The 17,221-nt window shown below is 43.6% G+C and overlaps 1 protein-coding gene across 3 annotated transcripts in view; it reads left to right on the top strand.

The window, feature by feature from the left end:
• The first annotated feature begins 8,346 nt into the window (after positions 1–8,346).
• Positions 8,347–17,221, top strand: part of l3mbtl2 (L3MBTL histone methyl-lysine binding protein 2) — a 9,256-nt gene continuing 381 nt past the window's right edge. Inside the window, exons 1-20 of one of the 3 annotated variants that reach the window (XM_028988001.1) lie at positions 8,347–8,596; positions 9,763–9,949; positions 10,185–10,621; positions 10,726–10,837; positions 10,919–11,052; positions 11,200–11,395; positions 11,691–11,824; positions 11,979–12,120; positions 12,597–12,676; positions 12,818–12,935; positions 13,960–14,094; positions 14,819–14,907; positions 14,992–15,241; positions 15,330–15,388; positions 15,466–15,570; positions 15,973–16,120; positions 16,347–16,429; positions 16,582–16,816; positions 16,909–16,965; positions 17,049–17,174. In XM_028988001.1, coding sequence (XP_028843834.1) covers positions 9,853–9,949; positions 10,185–10,621; positions 10,726–10,837; positions 10,919–11,052; positions 11,200–11,395; positions 11,691–11,824; positions 11,979–12,120; positions 12,597–12,676; positions 12,818–12,935; positions 13,960–14,094; positions 14,819–14,907; positions 14,992–15,241; positions 15,330–15,388; positions 15,466–15,570; positions 15,973–16,120; positions 16,347–16,429; positions 16,582–16,816; positions 16,909–16,965; positions 17,049–17,174 — 2,737 coding nt within the window. In that variant the 5' untranslated portion in view covers positions 8,347–8,596; positions 9,763–9,852. Of the gene's footprint in view, positions 8,653–9,762; positions 9,950–10,184; positions 10,622–10,725; positions 10,838–10,918; positions 11,053–11,199; positions 11,396–11,690; positions 11,825–11,978; positions 12,121–12,596; positions 12,677–12,817; positions 12,936–13,959; positions 14,095–14,818; positions 14,908–14,991; positions 15,242–15,329; positions 15,389–15,465; positions 15,571–15,972; positions 16,121–16,346; positions 16,430–16,581; positions 16,817–16,908; positions 16,966–17,048; positions 17,175–17,221 lie in introns of all 3 variants that reach the window. The other 2 variants (XM_028988002.1, XM_028988004.1) reach the window with 2 other exon arrangements.

Here is a 17,221-nt window from a genome sequence, read left to right as displayed (position 1 = left end):
GTGACCATGTTCACTGTGAAGGTCTGAGTATGTGCAGTAAACAAGGAAAGCCCTGTCCTCGTCCCTGTCCCAGTCCCCTGTGCTGCCTGGGTCATATTTTAAAAATATGTTTGTCGGCAGCGTTCGAAAAATAACGCTCGTCGGCCTCATTAATGACAAAATACAAAATAACATATATTTTTAAGAATGTGGCGGGACAATAAATGTATCCACCCTCTTCTCAGTGTCCAGCCCCATCTTCTGTCTCTTCTCAGCCTCCGTCCTCGTCTTCTGTCTTTTCTCAGCCTCCATCCTTGTATTCTGTCTTTTCTCAGCCTCCACCCTCATCTATACACATCTGTATATTGTGTTTTTTTATTTATACCTTTGTATTTAATGTCACTGTTTGTATTTAATGTCACTTGTAAGCACCATGGGTCTGAGATTAACGAAATTTCAATTCTCTGTATGTCCTGTACATGTGGCAGAATTGACAATAAAGCTGACTTTGACTTTGACTTCTCTTTGCTCTCAGCTGCCTCTATGTGGTCCATCTCTGGTCCTTCTTCAAATTCAAATTTTATTTGTCACATACACATTCATACACGGTGAAATGCTTGACCACAGTATTGGAAATATTGCAAGTATACAATGATTACCGATATATAAATATTGCAAACATAACCAAATATTACATTTTTATGTCTTTAACATAAAATATGTGTAACAAGTAGGGTGAAGGTGTGCAAATGAGTGAAGTCAAAGTATAAAGTGAAAAGTAAAAAAACTTGTGCAAGAGTAAAAAGAGTAAAGAATGCAAAAATAGTGCAAAAATTAAAAAAGTGAAGTGATTGTCACATGTGATACACAGCAGCACAGCACACGGTGAGTGATTGAAGAGTGATTGAAAGGGAAAGTTAAAGTGCTAGAGTGTATCGGAGTTATATCAAGTGTTGTGATTGTTGACACCTCGAATAGCCTGTGGGAAGACGCTTTTCCTCATTGTTTCAAACGTTAGCAGAGGATGGTTTCGATCCATGGACCTCTGGTTCATGGGCCTAGCACGCTTCCGCAGCACCACTCTGCTCTGCTTCTGTGTCCTGCCTTCTCTTCCACATAAAAGAGAAGATCCAAAACAACAGGTTTGAAAATGTTCATTTTTTTATATGCTTTGCCTATTTGAATAAAACTGTGAATTAAAAAAGTGGTTGAGTCCTATTTATTTTATGATTAACCTATGTATTTATGATTTATAATGTGGGGCAGAGATTCCAAAAGCCTTTCCTGCCAACCGCTGTCAGACTCTATACAACAGCTGACCACACAAATACACATCTTATCTTATCTTATCTTATGTGTTGAATGCTGAACTGAAAACTATGGATAGCATTCTAATGTAAGTGTCCAAGTGGGAAATTGAGAGGTGGAGAGCAGTGACATGCACCCTTCATGTATGTACAGTTCAGGCCAAAAGTTTGGACACACCTCCTCATTCGATGTGTTTTCTTTATTTTCATGACCATTTACATTGGTAGATTCTCACTGAAGGCATCAAAACTATGAATGAACACATGTGGAGTTCTGTACTTAACAAAAAAAAGGTGAAATAAGTGAAAACATGTTTTATATTCTAGTTTCTTTGCTCTGATTACTGCTTTGCACACTCTTGGCATTCTCTCGATGAGCTTCAAGAGGTCGTCCCCTGAAATGGTTTCTCCAACAGTCTTGAAGGAGTTCCCAGAGGTGTTTAGCACTTGTTGGGGTCCAGCTCACCCCAAACCATCTCGATGGGGTTCAGGTCTGGTGACTGTGGAGGCCAGGTCTCCACTTTTTATTAAGTACATAACTCGTGTGTTCTCATAACATGTGTTCATTCAGAGTTTTGATGCCTTCAGTAAAAATGTACTTTACTTTATTTTACTTTACTTTACTTTATTTTGCAGACGCTTTCATCCAAAGCGACTTACAAGAGGAAGACAACCGGCAATTCTCGTTCGATATCTATAGAATTTTGAGTTTACAAAACTAAGAGCCCTGATAAGGCCTAACTTGTCAGCAAAGAGCATGCTCGGAGATTGTTAAGTGCTAGACGAAGAAAATTTTTTTAATGTATATATATATTTTTTTTTTATTATTTTGTGCAATGTGTACGCATGTGCGTGTGTAAGTGTTAGATTTGTCTGAAATATTTTTTGAGTAGGAGGGTTTTCACCTGCTTCTTAAAAGTGGTGGTAGTCTTGGCTAGTCGTGTGGAGGAGGGCAGGTTATTCCACCAGCCAGAGACAACAACGGAGAACAGAGTTGATTGGAATCGGAGACCCAGTGAAGAAGGAATTTTTAGTCTCATTTCATTTGCCGATCTGAGAGAGCGTGCAGGAGTGTAGCTAGGTAGTTTTGTATTGATATAGGAGGGTGCAGTTCCATTTACAGCCCTGTAGGCAGCATCAAGGATTTGAACTCAATGCGAGCAGCTACCGGGAGCCAGTGGAGAGAGGTAAGAAGTAAATGGTACCAACGTAAATGGTCACAAAAAAAAAGAAAACACGTTGAATGAGAAGGTGTGTCCAAACTTTTGGCCTGCATTTTATTCTATTACATTTCCATTGGATTATATAATTCATTTAAATTAATCTGAATTTTTTTGCTAAGTGCTCTGCTCAGTGGCTCCTCGGTGGCTCGGGATTCGGGCCTGCTACCTTAACCGCTAGGCCACCACTGCTCCACTGAATGGTGCACAATTCCTACTGCCTCCTCCATGTCTCCTGATGAACTGGCATGTCTCCTGGTAGCACCTCAATGCTCTGGACACTACGCTGACAGACACAGCAAACCTTCTTGCCACAGCTCGCATTGATGTGACGACCTGAGCCACTTGTCAGGGTTATAGACTCCGTCTCATGATACCACTAGAGTTAAAGCACTGCCAGCATTCAAAAGTGACCAAAACATCAGCCAGAAACCCTAGGAACTGAGAAGTGGTCTGTGGTCACCACCTGCAGAACCACGCCTTTATTGGGGACGTCTTGCTGATTGCCTATAATTTCCATCTCTTGTCTTTTCCTTTTGCACAACAGCATGTGAAATTTATTGTCAATTAGTGTTGCTTCCTAAGTGGACAGTTTGATTTCACAGCAGCGTGATTGACGTGAGTCTAAGTGTTCCCTTTATTTTTTTGAGCAGTGTCTTCTTCGTCTTCGTCTTCACATCCACCCCTCCTCCAGATTATTTATTTGAAGACTATAAACCAAAGATATGTAGATATATTTCTCCCAATTATGATAACCTTCCGAGGTTATATATATTTATTAACACACACACACACACACACACACACACACACACACACACACATATATATATATATACACATATATACATATATATACATATATATATATATACACATATATACATATATATATAAAAACATAGACCTTAACCATTAAGAGTTAAATTAATATCGTCCTGTATTAGTTCCTAAGGTCAAAAAATGGCACCTTACAAAAAATTACTGTAAAATTTTTTCCTGTATTAATATTTTTTCACTAAACTAAGTCGGTCTTTTAGAACTTTAAGGAACCAATATGGCTACATGTATTTCCCAAAAACACATTTGTACAATTTGATCATTATTAGAAGTTTGACACTTCTCACACATACCATCCATAATGATACACATACAATTGGATACAATTGGACATGTTTTGATCAAATGTAAAATCCTGTGGCAAATTGGACCCACATTCATTCAAAACAGCCAAAATGGCTGGAAATAAAAACCTGAACGGTAAAAAAACGTTTTCACATTGGAAACTAGTTTCCACTTTGTTGGCCAGGCATGCATTGCAGCCGAATTGACAAGGTTTCTATACGGGGCGGCGGTGGTAAACACTCGCCTATGAACCAGAAGACCCGGGTTCGAATCCCACTTACTACCATTGTGTCCCTGAGCAAGACACTTAACCCTAAATTGCTCCAGGGGGAGACTGTCCCTGTAACTACTGATTGTAAGTCGCTCTTGATAAGGGCGTCTCAGCTCTAGGTCATCAGCTATATTTATGGGATTAAAAAAGCAGCTGTATAATGTTTAAATTAATCTGCAGGATGAAACTGTACAGAGCTGTCAGAATTAGAACAGATTGGTTGAGAATTAAGAAACAAAACAATAAAAATCCAATAATCTACAACAATAAAAAAACATAATGATTATAGCAGTAATCACAACAATGATACTTAATTGTCAGAAGTTGAAAGCTGAAGAAGATTTGTTAACAATGCAATAAAATATAGAACTACTACATCACTCTCGCTCACCATCTATATCTGTTTTTTCCTAATGAGGAGCCCATCCCAGGACTTTGGGCACAGGACGCACCCACAAACATACACGACTCACTCAGACCATTTAGAGTTGCGATTCACCTAGCGTGCATGAAACAACAGAACCAGGAAGAAAAGACCAAAGAGGTTCTGTTGTTTCCTCCTGCTCACCAAGGTGCGAATGTGAAGTGAGCAAAGTGAATTTGCATTTAACCATCTCCTGGGGGAGAAGTGGGCAGCCGATTACGGGTCTGTTTACAACACTTATTTTGATGGGTTAAATGCAGAGGGCACATTATGTTGTGTCACCCTGTGCTGTGCTGCAGTGATTCATGATGAAAATTCCTTCATTTTCACTTTAATCTCTGCCCAGAAAGTCAGAATAATTGTTAGAACTGATGACCTTGGAATTGACAACATTCAATTACAATAAATCAACCATACGTAGATTATTCTGCATCATGCCACAGCTGAAAGTGATTCTTCATTGACGTTAAGCACAGCGGCACCTTTATTTAATTTCTGCAGTAAATGGCCGCTTTTTCACTCTTTGGATGCCAGCATCCTGGCACCTCCTGCAGTATCTCCTTAGCTGTGAAGCATCAGTTCCATAGTACTTAGACATGCAGGTGGTGTTTCTGGAGGTAATGTTTTCTCAGCAAACTGCACCAAGACGTTTGACATCTTGTGCCTGAGGTACTTGGACTAACAATTCTACAAACCGACAAGACACAATTTCAAGGTCTCAAAAAAGAGCACGTCTGGTCAACCCAACAAAACAAAAATGAATCCCTTGTTAAAAAACAGGAACTTATAACCGGGATCAGTATTGCATGGGTCCCGTTCTGTCATCAGGAGGTCATCTCTGTGGAGGTGGTAACAGTAGTGGACGAATGACGAGATGAAATCCGGCAACTTGCTTATCAAATCCATTTGAAATGTCATGGATATCAACACTAGATGCCGCGTTGAATTTGGGCGTCAATGGGAGCGAATGCGTCAAAAGAGCCGCCATCTTGGGACGGGGTAGCGCTCCTTTTAAATAAATAAACTTCTATCAGTGTCAAGGTGGAATACGGAATTACAGGACCGTAAACCGGCAGACATTTTCGTTTTGGTTGTTTCAAATGTCAGACGTGTATCTCAGAGTTTATATACATTTGAACAAAGAGTGTCATGTCCAATTATTCACACCCTTCTCAATTATCAATAAAATACCTTTATTGGCTGTTGCAGCAATCAAACACTTCCTATAAATACAGACCCGCTTCTAGCATGCCTCCACATGTACGTTTGCCCATTCATCTTTAGAAATGAGCTCCAGCTCTTTCAGGTTGGAGGGTCTCCTTGCCATCACTCTGATATTTAGCTCCCTCCACAGGTTCACAATTGGCCACTACAAAAGGTTAATGTTAACCGTGCTAACCATTTCTTCACCACTTTTGCTGTGTATTTTGTGTTGACATGCTTTAGAACAGCTTGGACTATTTGGAATGGTAAAGAACTTTAGATTTTCCCAGAGACTGTGAAAGTTTGTGAAGGTTGTGATTATTTTTGGACACTTTTTGCACAAATATAAATTAAAGCTGAGATGATGCCACAATGATGCCACTTGTACATTGTCTTATTATCTATTGGGAGAAGCCTATAACATTTCCGGTCAAAAAAAACAAAAAAATAAATAAAAACTTACTAGTAAAGTAAAAATAATAATAACTTTAAGTCAGAAGTTGTCAGAGGTGTGAATAATTCTGAGCTTGACTGTAGGTACAGAGTGGATTACATATATGTTGCACATTAGTAAAACACTATGGTGTGTTGGACGTGTGTGTTAGTTTGTTAGTCTATGTACATGTGGTCAGCTATTGTAGAGTCTGACAGCGGTTGGCAGAAAAGACTCTCAGTACGTACGTCCCACATTGTAATTAATAAATCATAAGTTGATCAAAGATTAATAGGTAAATAAAACTGACTCAACCACAGCATTTTTTTTAATGTAAAGTTTTATTGTGTCATTTCTGGAGCTTTTGTTTTTTCGAGCTCCTAGTATTGCATCCGCAATAGTTTGAACTTCTGTACAAGCTCTTTTCGAGCCTGCACCAGTCTTGCACGACGCTCCTCGTGAAGACACATTTTAACATGATCAGCAACGGCCTGCACTTCCTCCAGTTTCTGTGCAGAATCATTAAGCTCCATCCGAAGCTTAGTGGTTTCTTCTTGGATGCACCTTTTCTCTTCCAGCTCTCTGTCAAGCTCTTCACTTTCAGAATTGTCATGGTCCTGAGCTTGTTGCTCCTTTAGCTCCAGGAATTGCCTTTGCAATTGTTGGAACATCTGTTCAAGCTCTTCTCGAGCCTGCTGCTCATCCACTAATCGGTCCTCAAGCTTGTGATTGAGAACTTTGAGCTTTTCCAGTTTGCCTGTCACAACTTCACGATATGCCAGTCTTTCATGACGCTCCTCGTGAAGACACGTTTTAACGTGATGAGCAAAGGCCTGCACTTCCTCCAGTTTCTGTGCAGACTCATTAAGCTCCATCCGAAGCTTAGTGGTTTCTTCTTGGAGGCACCTTTTCTCTTCCAGCTCTCTGTGAAGCTCTTCACTTTCAGAATTGTCATGGTCCTGAGCTTGTGTCTCCTTTAGCTCCTGGAATTGCCTTTGCAATTGTTGGAACATCTGTTCAAGCTCTTCTCGAGCCTGCTGCTCATCCACTAATCGGTCCTCAAGCTTGTGATTGAGAACTTTGAGCTTTTCCAGTTTGCCTGTCACAACATCACGATACGCCAGTCTTTCATGACGCTCCTCGTGAAGACACGTTTTAACGTGATGAGCAAAGGCCTGCGCTTCCTCCAGTTTCTGTGCAGAATCATTAAGCTCCATGCGAAGCTGAGTGATTTCTTGTTGAAGGCACTTTTTCTCCTCCAGCTCTCTGGGGAGCACGTCTGCTTCAGCATGGTCACTGCCTCCTTTAGCTTTCATGGTGTTGTGATGCTTGCGGCATTTATTTCTTCTGCCTGCAAGTTTCTTCCAGCCATGACAAATATACCGCCGTGCGGCTTTGAGAACAGTTTGGCTTTTAGTAGACATGTTTGTCGTTGCCGTATTTATTACTCTAGAGAATGTTCTGCTATTCCAGCTGTTTCTGCTGAATAAGCACTCAATCCACTAAAGCTCTTCTTCTTGCTCCGACTCTGAAGTCTCTCCTTATCTCGCACTAAAAAAGACTCGCTAGTTCGCCGGTTTATATAGGACTTCTTGATGACGTCATCAACAAATGAGCCAATCGCTGTGTGTTTTTTTTAACCAATCAGCGTTCGTGACGCTAAAACGAGCCAATCGCGTCTCGTGACCGTTAACAAGCCTCGCTCGTCCCCGCGTGGCCGCGACTGTTTACATATGCGCGCGCATACGTGCACGCGCGTTTACTGGTTATCGGTTCGGTTCCGGGACCAGACCGCGGGGTTTTATAGCGGCAGGCGGCTTCATGTGGTGGAATACGGGCTCCGGCTGCAGCAGAGTGGCCGAGCGGGATCCCAGTAGTGCTGGACTGGCGGTGTGTGTGATACACGAAGTTAATAAACCATGAATTCATGAATAAATCATATTAATAACGCGTGAACGAAACGTACCACTAAATACACGAGAAATTCACGGGTCGACAACGTGTGAAACAGTTTGTGAGGTTTTAAGATGTCGCTACCCCGTTGTCGTCAGTCCTTTTCTGGACACTTGCTTCATAAGCCAGACAAGCTTATACTAGTATGTTTTTAAGGGAATAATGTGTTTTCACACAGATTAGCTACAGGTTCTTAATGGATTAATGCTAATTAAAGGACGCTGGAGGCAGTGGTGGCCTAGCGGGTAAAGGAAGCGGACCCGTAATCGTAAGGTTCGAATCCCAAGATGCCACTGAGGTCCCCTCGATCCCCACACACAACTCACAATGACACATTTGTGTGCGGGGGACGTTTGCAGACGTCACCTGTGTGTACAGGGGACAGCCGCACACGTCACATAGTGGCTGAGCACCCTCCAACTGGTCGTCGCCGTTTTTGGGGCGCCTACGGATGCCGTAGCCAGATTTCGAGGTTAATCACGGGGTTCTGCCACTAGGGGCGTGTACACAGAACCACGGTTCGGCACAAAAAACCACGACGCACGTGTATATTTTTTAATCGAGCCAGAGGTCGGAGTGGGACGCCTGAGCGGACGTCGGCGGCGCTAGTGAGCCGCCGGATTGCGATACGGAATCGTTCCTGGGTCAGGCGAAGAAGAAACTGGAGGTCTTTTCCTCTGGGTGAGCCCACCACGCTGTTACTCAAAAGCGCATTCATTCTTCATTGCACGATCGCTGTATGTAAGGCGCCGGACGTGCAACCGCATGCTGTTTAGCTGTAATTTGTAGGCCGATCGGGTTTCGCCTCGCTGCATCCTTTAACACCGTCACGGAGGCTTCGTTTTCTTCTGCACCGATTCAGTGTTATTTAGTGTAAGACGTTGAAACACCTTGGTGGTATTTGAGTGTTCGTGGTGCCGATCTGCCCGTCTAGGTGCACGAACCCGTTTGTTGCGCCGTTGTATACAAGCAACGCAGCACCGAGAGCATGCAGACACCTTGCAAGGATTAAAGTGCTTTTTAAAACCGGGACGTTACACGTAACCTTTCCTGGAAATTGACAATTGAAATGTGCATTCATTCATCCATTCATTCATGTTTTAGCACATGTCCACTTCAAATGTACGAATTTAGAGCAAAGCTGTTAAAAAAGGCTTTTTCCCTCCGAACAACGGGTCGTGTGACGTCATAGAACGGAGTCTCTGCTCCAGCTATTGTGCAGATGTGATTTTGTGTGTTTGTGTGTGTGTGTTATATATATATATATATATATATCACACACACACACACCTTGGTGAAATGTTGTGTTGCATGCTGCAAAAAGTCTAGCTTCACAGGCCCATAGAGCTTTTTCCCCTGAAACTGGTCAGATGAGGAACATACAAGGAATTTGATTCGGGTAGATGGTGTCTCTCAAGTACAATGTAGGAAGAAAAAAAACAACAACAATGTGCAAGGATGTGGTGTTATTGTACAAGTTGTGGATTTGTTTGTGATTTATAAATAACTATATCTACTTTTTATGAAATAAATAGGCAAAAAAAAACTAAACTAAATCTTATATACAAGTGAACATAAAGTGTTCATGAGATGATTTAACATTAATACGAGTTATAATAGCCTGTCTATGGTCCCGCAATGGCTAGAAATGGCTTCTGGTCGTTCTGCTTCACTGTTCAGAGAGCGGCAACTCAGACAGTCTGATCTGGAATTTGACCCCTTATGACGTCTTAAGGGGGAAGGTTACCTCCCGTTTCTCATGCTTTTTCCAACCAGAGTATTTCTTGCCCCCTCCCATAAAACATGATCCCCACCAACCAATTTTTGTGTTTTTTTTTTTTTTCCAGCGGTCCTCTGAAGATTGGAGAATTGGAAAGACCACATAAATCCTGTCTCGGAATCCACTTGCGTCCGTACGTGCTGGTCACACTGGATGTATGATGGAGTTCCAGATGGGATGCCAAGGCCAGGATCACGTGCGAGTGTTAGCTGGTGGGGTTCCATCGGCTCCCAAGGATCCAGCAGCATCTTCTGGTACGGGCCCACCACATCACTCCAATTCAGCTCGCTATATCTTTAAACAATACAGTATCATATGTACACCTGACTGCAGGTCCACAGCTGCTCTCCTCACTCTACCAAATTCCTTATTTCATTGATGCAGATTTATATTTATCAGACATAAACCTTCATAAACAACCACTGACATGTTGTGTGGGTGTTATTTGTCTGTTTATGTTGAGAAACACCCAGATTTATCTCTGTGCAGGATCTGTAGACGCCCCAAAACAGCGACGACCAGCACTACACAAGATGCCCAGCCGCTGTGTAGCGTACGGTTGCGGGAAGTCTTACTGCGACAACGTCACGCTGTTCCGCTTCCCCAAGGACCCCGACGACTTCAGCAAATGGGAGAAGCAGGTGCAGCGGACGCGCAAGAACTGGATGGCCAGACCCTTATCCCATTTGTGCAACGAGCACTTCAGCCGAGACTGCTTTGAGACGAGGCCCAGCACGGTGACTAAGGCTCTGGGCAACAAAGGGCTGAAGCTGAAGGAGGGAGCGGTGCCTACGGTCTTCATCCGGCCGCCCTGCAGCACCTGTGCCGGGATTGGCTCTGCCTGCTCCGCCTGCGCCCCAAAAAACAAGAGGCAGGGCGTCCCCCTGGAGTGTCGGAATGGTCCGACGGGGCCCAGCAGAACTAAGGTCTAGATTTGTAGCTGAAGAGCATGCCACCACTCGCCCACCTTTTTGCTTGTACTACGCTTGGACCCTGAGGACGTCCAAACCTGAACATGTCTTTCCTGCAGGAGGAGGTCCCTAAATGGGTGGGCGCTCCCATCAACATGACCTCTGGTGACGAAATCCAGAAGTGCACTGAGGTCCAGGGTGGGGTGGAGGATCAAACGCAAGATGCTGCTGGTGAGCTGGGGTGATGTTTCCGAATGTTTCAGGTTGAGAGGATCTGTTTAATGAAGTCTGATTCACTTCTGTTTTTGTCAGCCGTGTGTGAGATGTGTGGCGTCACCGGCACGAAGGACAACTTCTTCTCCAAGAGCAAGCGCTTTTGCAGCATCTCCTGCTGCCGTTCTTTTGCTTCCAGTTCCAGGAAAACACCTAAGATGGCTTCTGTAAAGGTAAGAGTTCTGAAATCGAAACCACCCCCTTTACTCACAAGTGTTTATCTTGTGATCTGAGATACTGAGATTGTGTTGTTGCATGTGTGTGTGTCCTTTTTTCCATGAAGGAAATCATATGTGCACGTGCTCTGCTCTCTCCTGCAGGAGAGGGTTCCCAAGCACGCCGGACCTCCCACTTGCAGGAGCTCCAGTGATGACGTACGTGAATACAGAAAGGAAGATGATGAAATGGAAATGCCTGATGAGGGTGTAACACGCGACAACACCCCTGGTGAGCTGGTCAGGACACCCAGGGTCAGATCAGGGCTCCTACGGTCATTAAAAACCTGGAACGCTGATGGTAAAAAGAGAATTTTTTAAATATCTAAAGTTCTGGGAAAGTCTCATGCATGAACGTATAAGAACGTTTCCGTTTTTCTACGTTTAAAACTAGCACGTGTCTTACGTAGTGAACCACTTTACGTGCTACTGCGTGCGTCGTCATATTCCAGACGTGTCTGTGCCGGGTGTCCTCTTTAAAATACAGCCGATCATAATAATAATTTCAGAGAACATGTGGTCATGAGAATTTGGCACAGAGTACATGAAAAGTCTTCAGCCTCTTGAGTATCTGAACGCCTGCCTGTTCTGCACAGCTGTATGTGAGATGTGTGGCATCACTGGCTCCAAGGGCGAATTCTACGCCCGGACGAAGCGTTTCTGCAGCGTCTCCTGTTCCCGGTCCTTTGCTTCCAACTCCAAGCGCTCATCCATTCTGGCTCGCCTGCAGGTACAGGTTTTTTTCCGGTTATACATAGGTCAGCGAAATTTTTCCAAAAACAGCGTAGTGTATGCATGAAATATTTAACAAATATATATTTGTACAAGATGTACTGTTTAAGTAATATTGTGCAAAAGTGTGTATGTGTGTGTGAACAACGCAGGGGAAGCCGCCCTCAAAGAAGGCCAAAGTGCTGAATAAGGCCAACTGGGGAGGCAAGATCAGCACTCTCTTGCCCAGCAAAAGTCCAGTGACCAACCAGGAGACTCCTGATCCCGAGCCTGGTATTCCAGAAAGTGAAAAAGGTATCACACTGACTGAGAACCCAGATACACAGTTTGGGTTTAAGTAAAAACACAATTAAAATCTGCTGCTCGTCAGTTTAATTTCCAGATTTTTGTGTACAGTTAGTCAGTACACCCCTCACATTTTTGTAAATATTTTATTATACCCATGCTCACGGTACATTTTGAAGCAATGTAAAGTAGTCTGTGCACAGCTTGCATTACAGTGTAAATTTGCTGTCCCTTCAAAATAATATCTAAAGCAAAAAGTGAGAAGATGCCTAAATGAAATTGGCCATTTTCCCTCCCCTGTGTCACGCGTGTTAAACTTGGTCTCACACTCTCTCAGGGGGCAGTGGGGTCCTAGCGGGTAGGGAAGCGGACCCGTAATCGGAAGGTTGCCGCTTCAAACACCCAGGTGCCACTGAGCAAAGTACCGTCCCCACACTTTAGTCAGATACTGTGCACAGTAGTGAGCTGCCGTTTCCTGTCTGCAGCACCATCCGTGAATTTCGACTGGGGTGCTTATCTGCAGAAGACGGGAAGTTTGGCCGCACCAGTATCCTGCTTCCGACACGTGAGGCTTTTTTAATTAATAATGGAGAGAGAGGGGGTGAACGTAAAGGGTCAGTTTTCAAATGATATTTGTGCTCATTCAGATGACTCCAAGTCACACCGTGAGCAGTGCAGATGGATCTGAATTGTTCTCTGTCCACAGGTGCCATTGTCCTCCAGCTGGGGTGACATAAGGGAAGGCCTGAAGGTGGAGGTTCTAAACGATGTGGCCATACTGCCGGGCAAGGTTTACTGGATTGCAACAGTTATTAAACTGGCAGGTGAATTGCTGGATGGGTGTCATTTTCTAGTTAGAAAGTAGTGCCGGTAGAGACTCTGGCGGCCTGATCTGAGCACAGCTCCACCCCAGGCAGGAGTTTGACCTCGTCCACACGGGCGTTTGAAATGAACGCCCTCTGAACTTCATACTTGTTTTTGCTGCGCTTTGCAGCTGCATTTGGTTGCTGTTTAACTGCCGTTCGCTTGATGCTGTTTAGCGTTCTTTGGGATTTTGGTAGAAATTACTTTTGCATGCAGTGTTTATTTGATGTCATTCGACACCATTTATCTCACTGATATTTGAAAACACAATGTGAAGTAATGTAGAAAAAATTATTGGCTGCATCTATAACTGATGCATCAATAATCATAATCAAACTGAGTTCTGAGACCAGTGGAGGACCATTTACATTCACAGCATTTAACAGAGGCCCTTATCCAGAGCGCCTTACAATTGCATAAAATGAAACCAATATAATGCATTTAACCAATGTTTAACCGTCAATGAGCCGCCAAGGTTCTACTGAGATCCCCTTGATGAAGGTACCATTCCCACACACTGCTCCCTGCTGCCCACTGCTCACTCAGGGTGTTAAATACAGAGGACAAATTTCACTGTGTGCACCGTGTGCTGTGCTGCTGTGTATCACAATGACAATCACTTCACTTTAATTTACTTTTCAAAAGAAAATTGCGAGCAGGCAGTGGATACTTTGGGTCAAGTGTCCTTATGAGATTTTTGAATCTGAGCTTTTCCACTTTACTAATTGGGATATTTTTGCGATATTCGGATAACAGACCCAGAATTACCAGATCTGAACTTATTATTTTTTCAGTCGTGTCCTGTTGTTTGCGACCTGACTCGAGCAATATGCACAAACACTGAATAAAGAAGAACCTGCATCAGTAGAGGAACACGCTGCTTTGTTCATTTGTGCAATTTTGTTCAGGCAAAAATATGTTGTTCTGGTCATATTAAGTGGGCTTGTGAGTGTGATTAAGTGCTTGCATCTCTTGCTGCCATAGGCTATAATGCAAAACTGCGCTTTGAAGGCTTTGAGTCGGATGTCAGCCATGACTTCTGGTGTAACCTCGGCACCGCAGATATCCACCCGATTGGCTGGTGTACAGTGAACAGCAAACTGCTGGTTCCTCCACGAGGTGAGTCTCCAGTACATCTGGCACAAAGGTGCATCTGTTTTATTGTATCGCACATATAAATGATTTAATCATAAAATCAGAGGTCAAATTATCACCTTCCTGGGTCAAAGAATAGAGTGATCAAAATAGGAGTTATTTTTAAGGGTCCTGCTGTTTTAAATGGAGTGGCTAGTGTTCTGGGCCGAATATCGTTGTATTATATATCACACATGAAAAATTCAGTGAGTACATTTATTTATTTATTTTTAAACTTAGACTGCTATCCGAGGTAAAGCCGTACCTTCCCGCTAGTTATTCACCTTTTCGTTACTCGTCGACTGGACACCTGAAACGCTCTATCTTGGCCTGGACCAGTAGTCTATACATTGGCTCCAGCTCTGACTGTGACCAGGTGCTGGGGACACGTAACTGTCTTCCTGTTCTATACAGGATCCAGTTCAAAGTTCTGCTCTTTGTTTTTAAATCCGTAAATGGACTAGCTCCTTCTTATCTTTCTGAACTGATAACTACGCATGCTCCCTCTAGAGATCAGGCAGCTAAAAAGCCGAGGGGACTGAGCATTTGCTCTGGCAGGAAAATGTGACTTGAAATGTTAGATCAGCACAAACTTTAGGACATTTTAAATCTTTAAGCACAGGTTCGACTGGAGGTTTTCTTTGACTACCATTGTGTCCCAGTGCAAGACATTTAACCCTGAACTCTTGTGGGGAAACCCCTCCCACAGCCCTGACACTGCAGCTGAATAACTGGAAGGACTACCTAATGAAGAGACTGGTGGGATCACACACGCTACCTGTGGATTTTCACCTGAAGGTGATCGTTAACGTGTGACCCCAGGTAACCTCACTGTTCCTACACTGACGTCCTAACCTGCTGCATCTCGGGTGTGGCTGACAGCTTGCAGAGGCTCAGAAGTTCGCGGCGTGGCAGGGTGTCTATGTGGAGGTAGTGGACCGGTCGCTGGTGAGCCGGACGCGCCTTGCAATTGTCGACACGGTGACTGGTGGCCGACTGCGCCTCCTTTATGCAGACCGAACACCGGTGGCCAAAGAGCAGGCTTTTGCTGACTTCTGGTGCCACATGTGGAGTCCGTTGGTTCACCCAGTCGGTTGGTCGCAGACAGTGGGACATCGGATCAAAGACAATGGTGATGAACATGGAACAGAATGCCTGTCTGGCAGAGACGGTGTGGTTTGGATGTATTAAAATACATATTTATATTTTTTCTGGGACAGATAAAAAGCTTGATAGAAGCCACCTCCCACCCTCCCCTGATGCCGTGTCTTTCAGGAAGGTGCGTGAAGAGATTGCGTGTTGTTCAACCGAACACCTTCATTTTGCTTGTGTTGCAACTCTGTGTGTGTTTTCCAGTTACGGACAGTGTACATGGATGGAGTCTTCTTTGAAGAAGGAATGAAGCTTGAAGCTATTGACCCTCTGAATCTGGGTAACATCTGTGTGGCCACCATATGCAAGGTTAGTGCATTTACTGTTGTGTGTGTGAGTGTGCGAAATTTGGGATATAATAGAACACATAACATTGATATGTATTCAAAATGCAAAAATAAGTGAATCTGTATCCAGTTTAATAAGCATTTTATACTAGTTACTTGCTACCGCATGGCTACTGTTGTATATATCAAAACTGTGAGTTCAAATAAATAAATATGTGTGTGTGTGTGTGTGTGTGTGTGTGTGTGTGTGTGTGTGTGTATATATATATATATATCATTACAACTGTGAAACAGAAAAAATATATATAAATGGACTTCTTTTTTTTTTTTTTGTAGAACCTGCAGATTTGAATATAGCACAACCTGCGGTGCAGGACAATGGATCGGGCCACAATCTGATACTTATTCCTTGTTTTTCTCACAGGTGCTCCTTGATGGATACCTGATGGTGGGCATTGATGGCGTTGAGGTTGATGATGGCTCTGATTGGTTTTGCTACCATGCCAGTTCCCACGCCATCCTGCCTACAGGCTACTGCCAGAAACACAATATCCCACTCACACTGCCTCCGGGTAAAGCCACCATTCTGCCTTCTACTTCACATTTTATGGTTCGGGAGTGAAGGATATAAATCTTCCTCCTGCCCTCCCACATAGGGATGTGTTTCAGACATGGACGGGGCTTAATTATGCCAGTTCATGAATACATGGGAAATTAGTAACTAAATCGAAAGTGGAAATAATTTGTAATTTATGATCTGAGCATGGAGATTTTTTGATTTTTTTTTTGTTCCCTCAGGTTACGACCCAGCAACATTCACATGGCCAAAATACCTGGAGGAGACCACGTCTGTAGCAGCCCCACGACGACTTTTCAACACGGTGTGTGTTTGTATATGTAGAATGTGGTTCAGAGTTTTAGATTTCTAAGGATGCATATTTATGTGTCTATGTGCAGGTTCAGCATCAGATGTAGTTTTGCTACTTTTTTAGTGTTTTTACGTTTCCTCCTACATGTGTGTGTGGTTGGTCAGGATGAGGTGGGCCATGGTTTTGTCACTGGTATGAAGCTGGAGGCTGTGGACCTGATGGAGCCACGATTGGTGTGTGTGGCCACCGTGAGGCGCTGTGAGGGTCGTCTGCTTCTGCTGCATTTCGATGGCTGGGAGCCGGATTTTGACCAGTGGGTGGACTGTGAGTCGCCAGACATCTACCCTGTTGGCTGGTGTGAACTCATGGGCTACGAGCTGCAGCCTCCCACCAGCTCAGGTAAACAGATCACGTTCAGATTATTAGGCAACATTTTTTTTTAATTAAAATATATCAGAACAATGCAAGACTTGTGGGTTAAATCTCTTTAGAACCCCAAGCAGGACTGGAACGCAAGAAGATCTCTAAACCCTATACTGGAAAGAAGAGTGAGTCTCTCTCTCTCGCGCCGTGTTGTATCAGGTACATAGGAAGTAAATTCTGCAAACTTAACAACCCTTCTCTGTTTTAGGGAGGCGACTGATCAAGAGAAAGAGCAGCACTGTTGCTGCAGGGCAGTCTCCAGAGGTAGAGCAGGATGAAATGTCCTCCACGGGTCTGATGGCCGAGAAAGTGAAGACTGAGCCAGAAGAAGAGAGTAAGTGATTGCTCTGGAATGATGGACAGTCCATCATCATTAGCTTA

This window comes from Denticeps clupeoides, chromosome 8 (genome assembly GCF_900700375.1).
Source record: "Denticeps clupeoides chromosome 8, fDenClu1.1, whole genome shotgun sequence".
Lineage (NCBI taxonomy): Eukaryota > Metazoa > Chordata > Actinopteri > Clupeiformes > Denticipitidae > Denticeps > Denticeps clupeoides.
The sequence above is the reverse complement of the archived record's forward strand: the minus strand, read 5'-3'. Positions and strand labels throughout refer to the sequence as shown.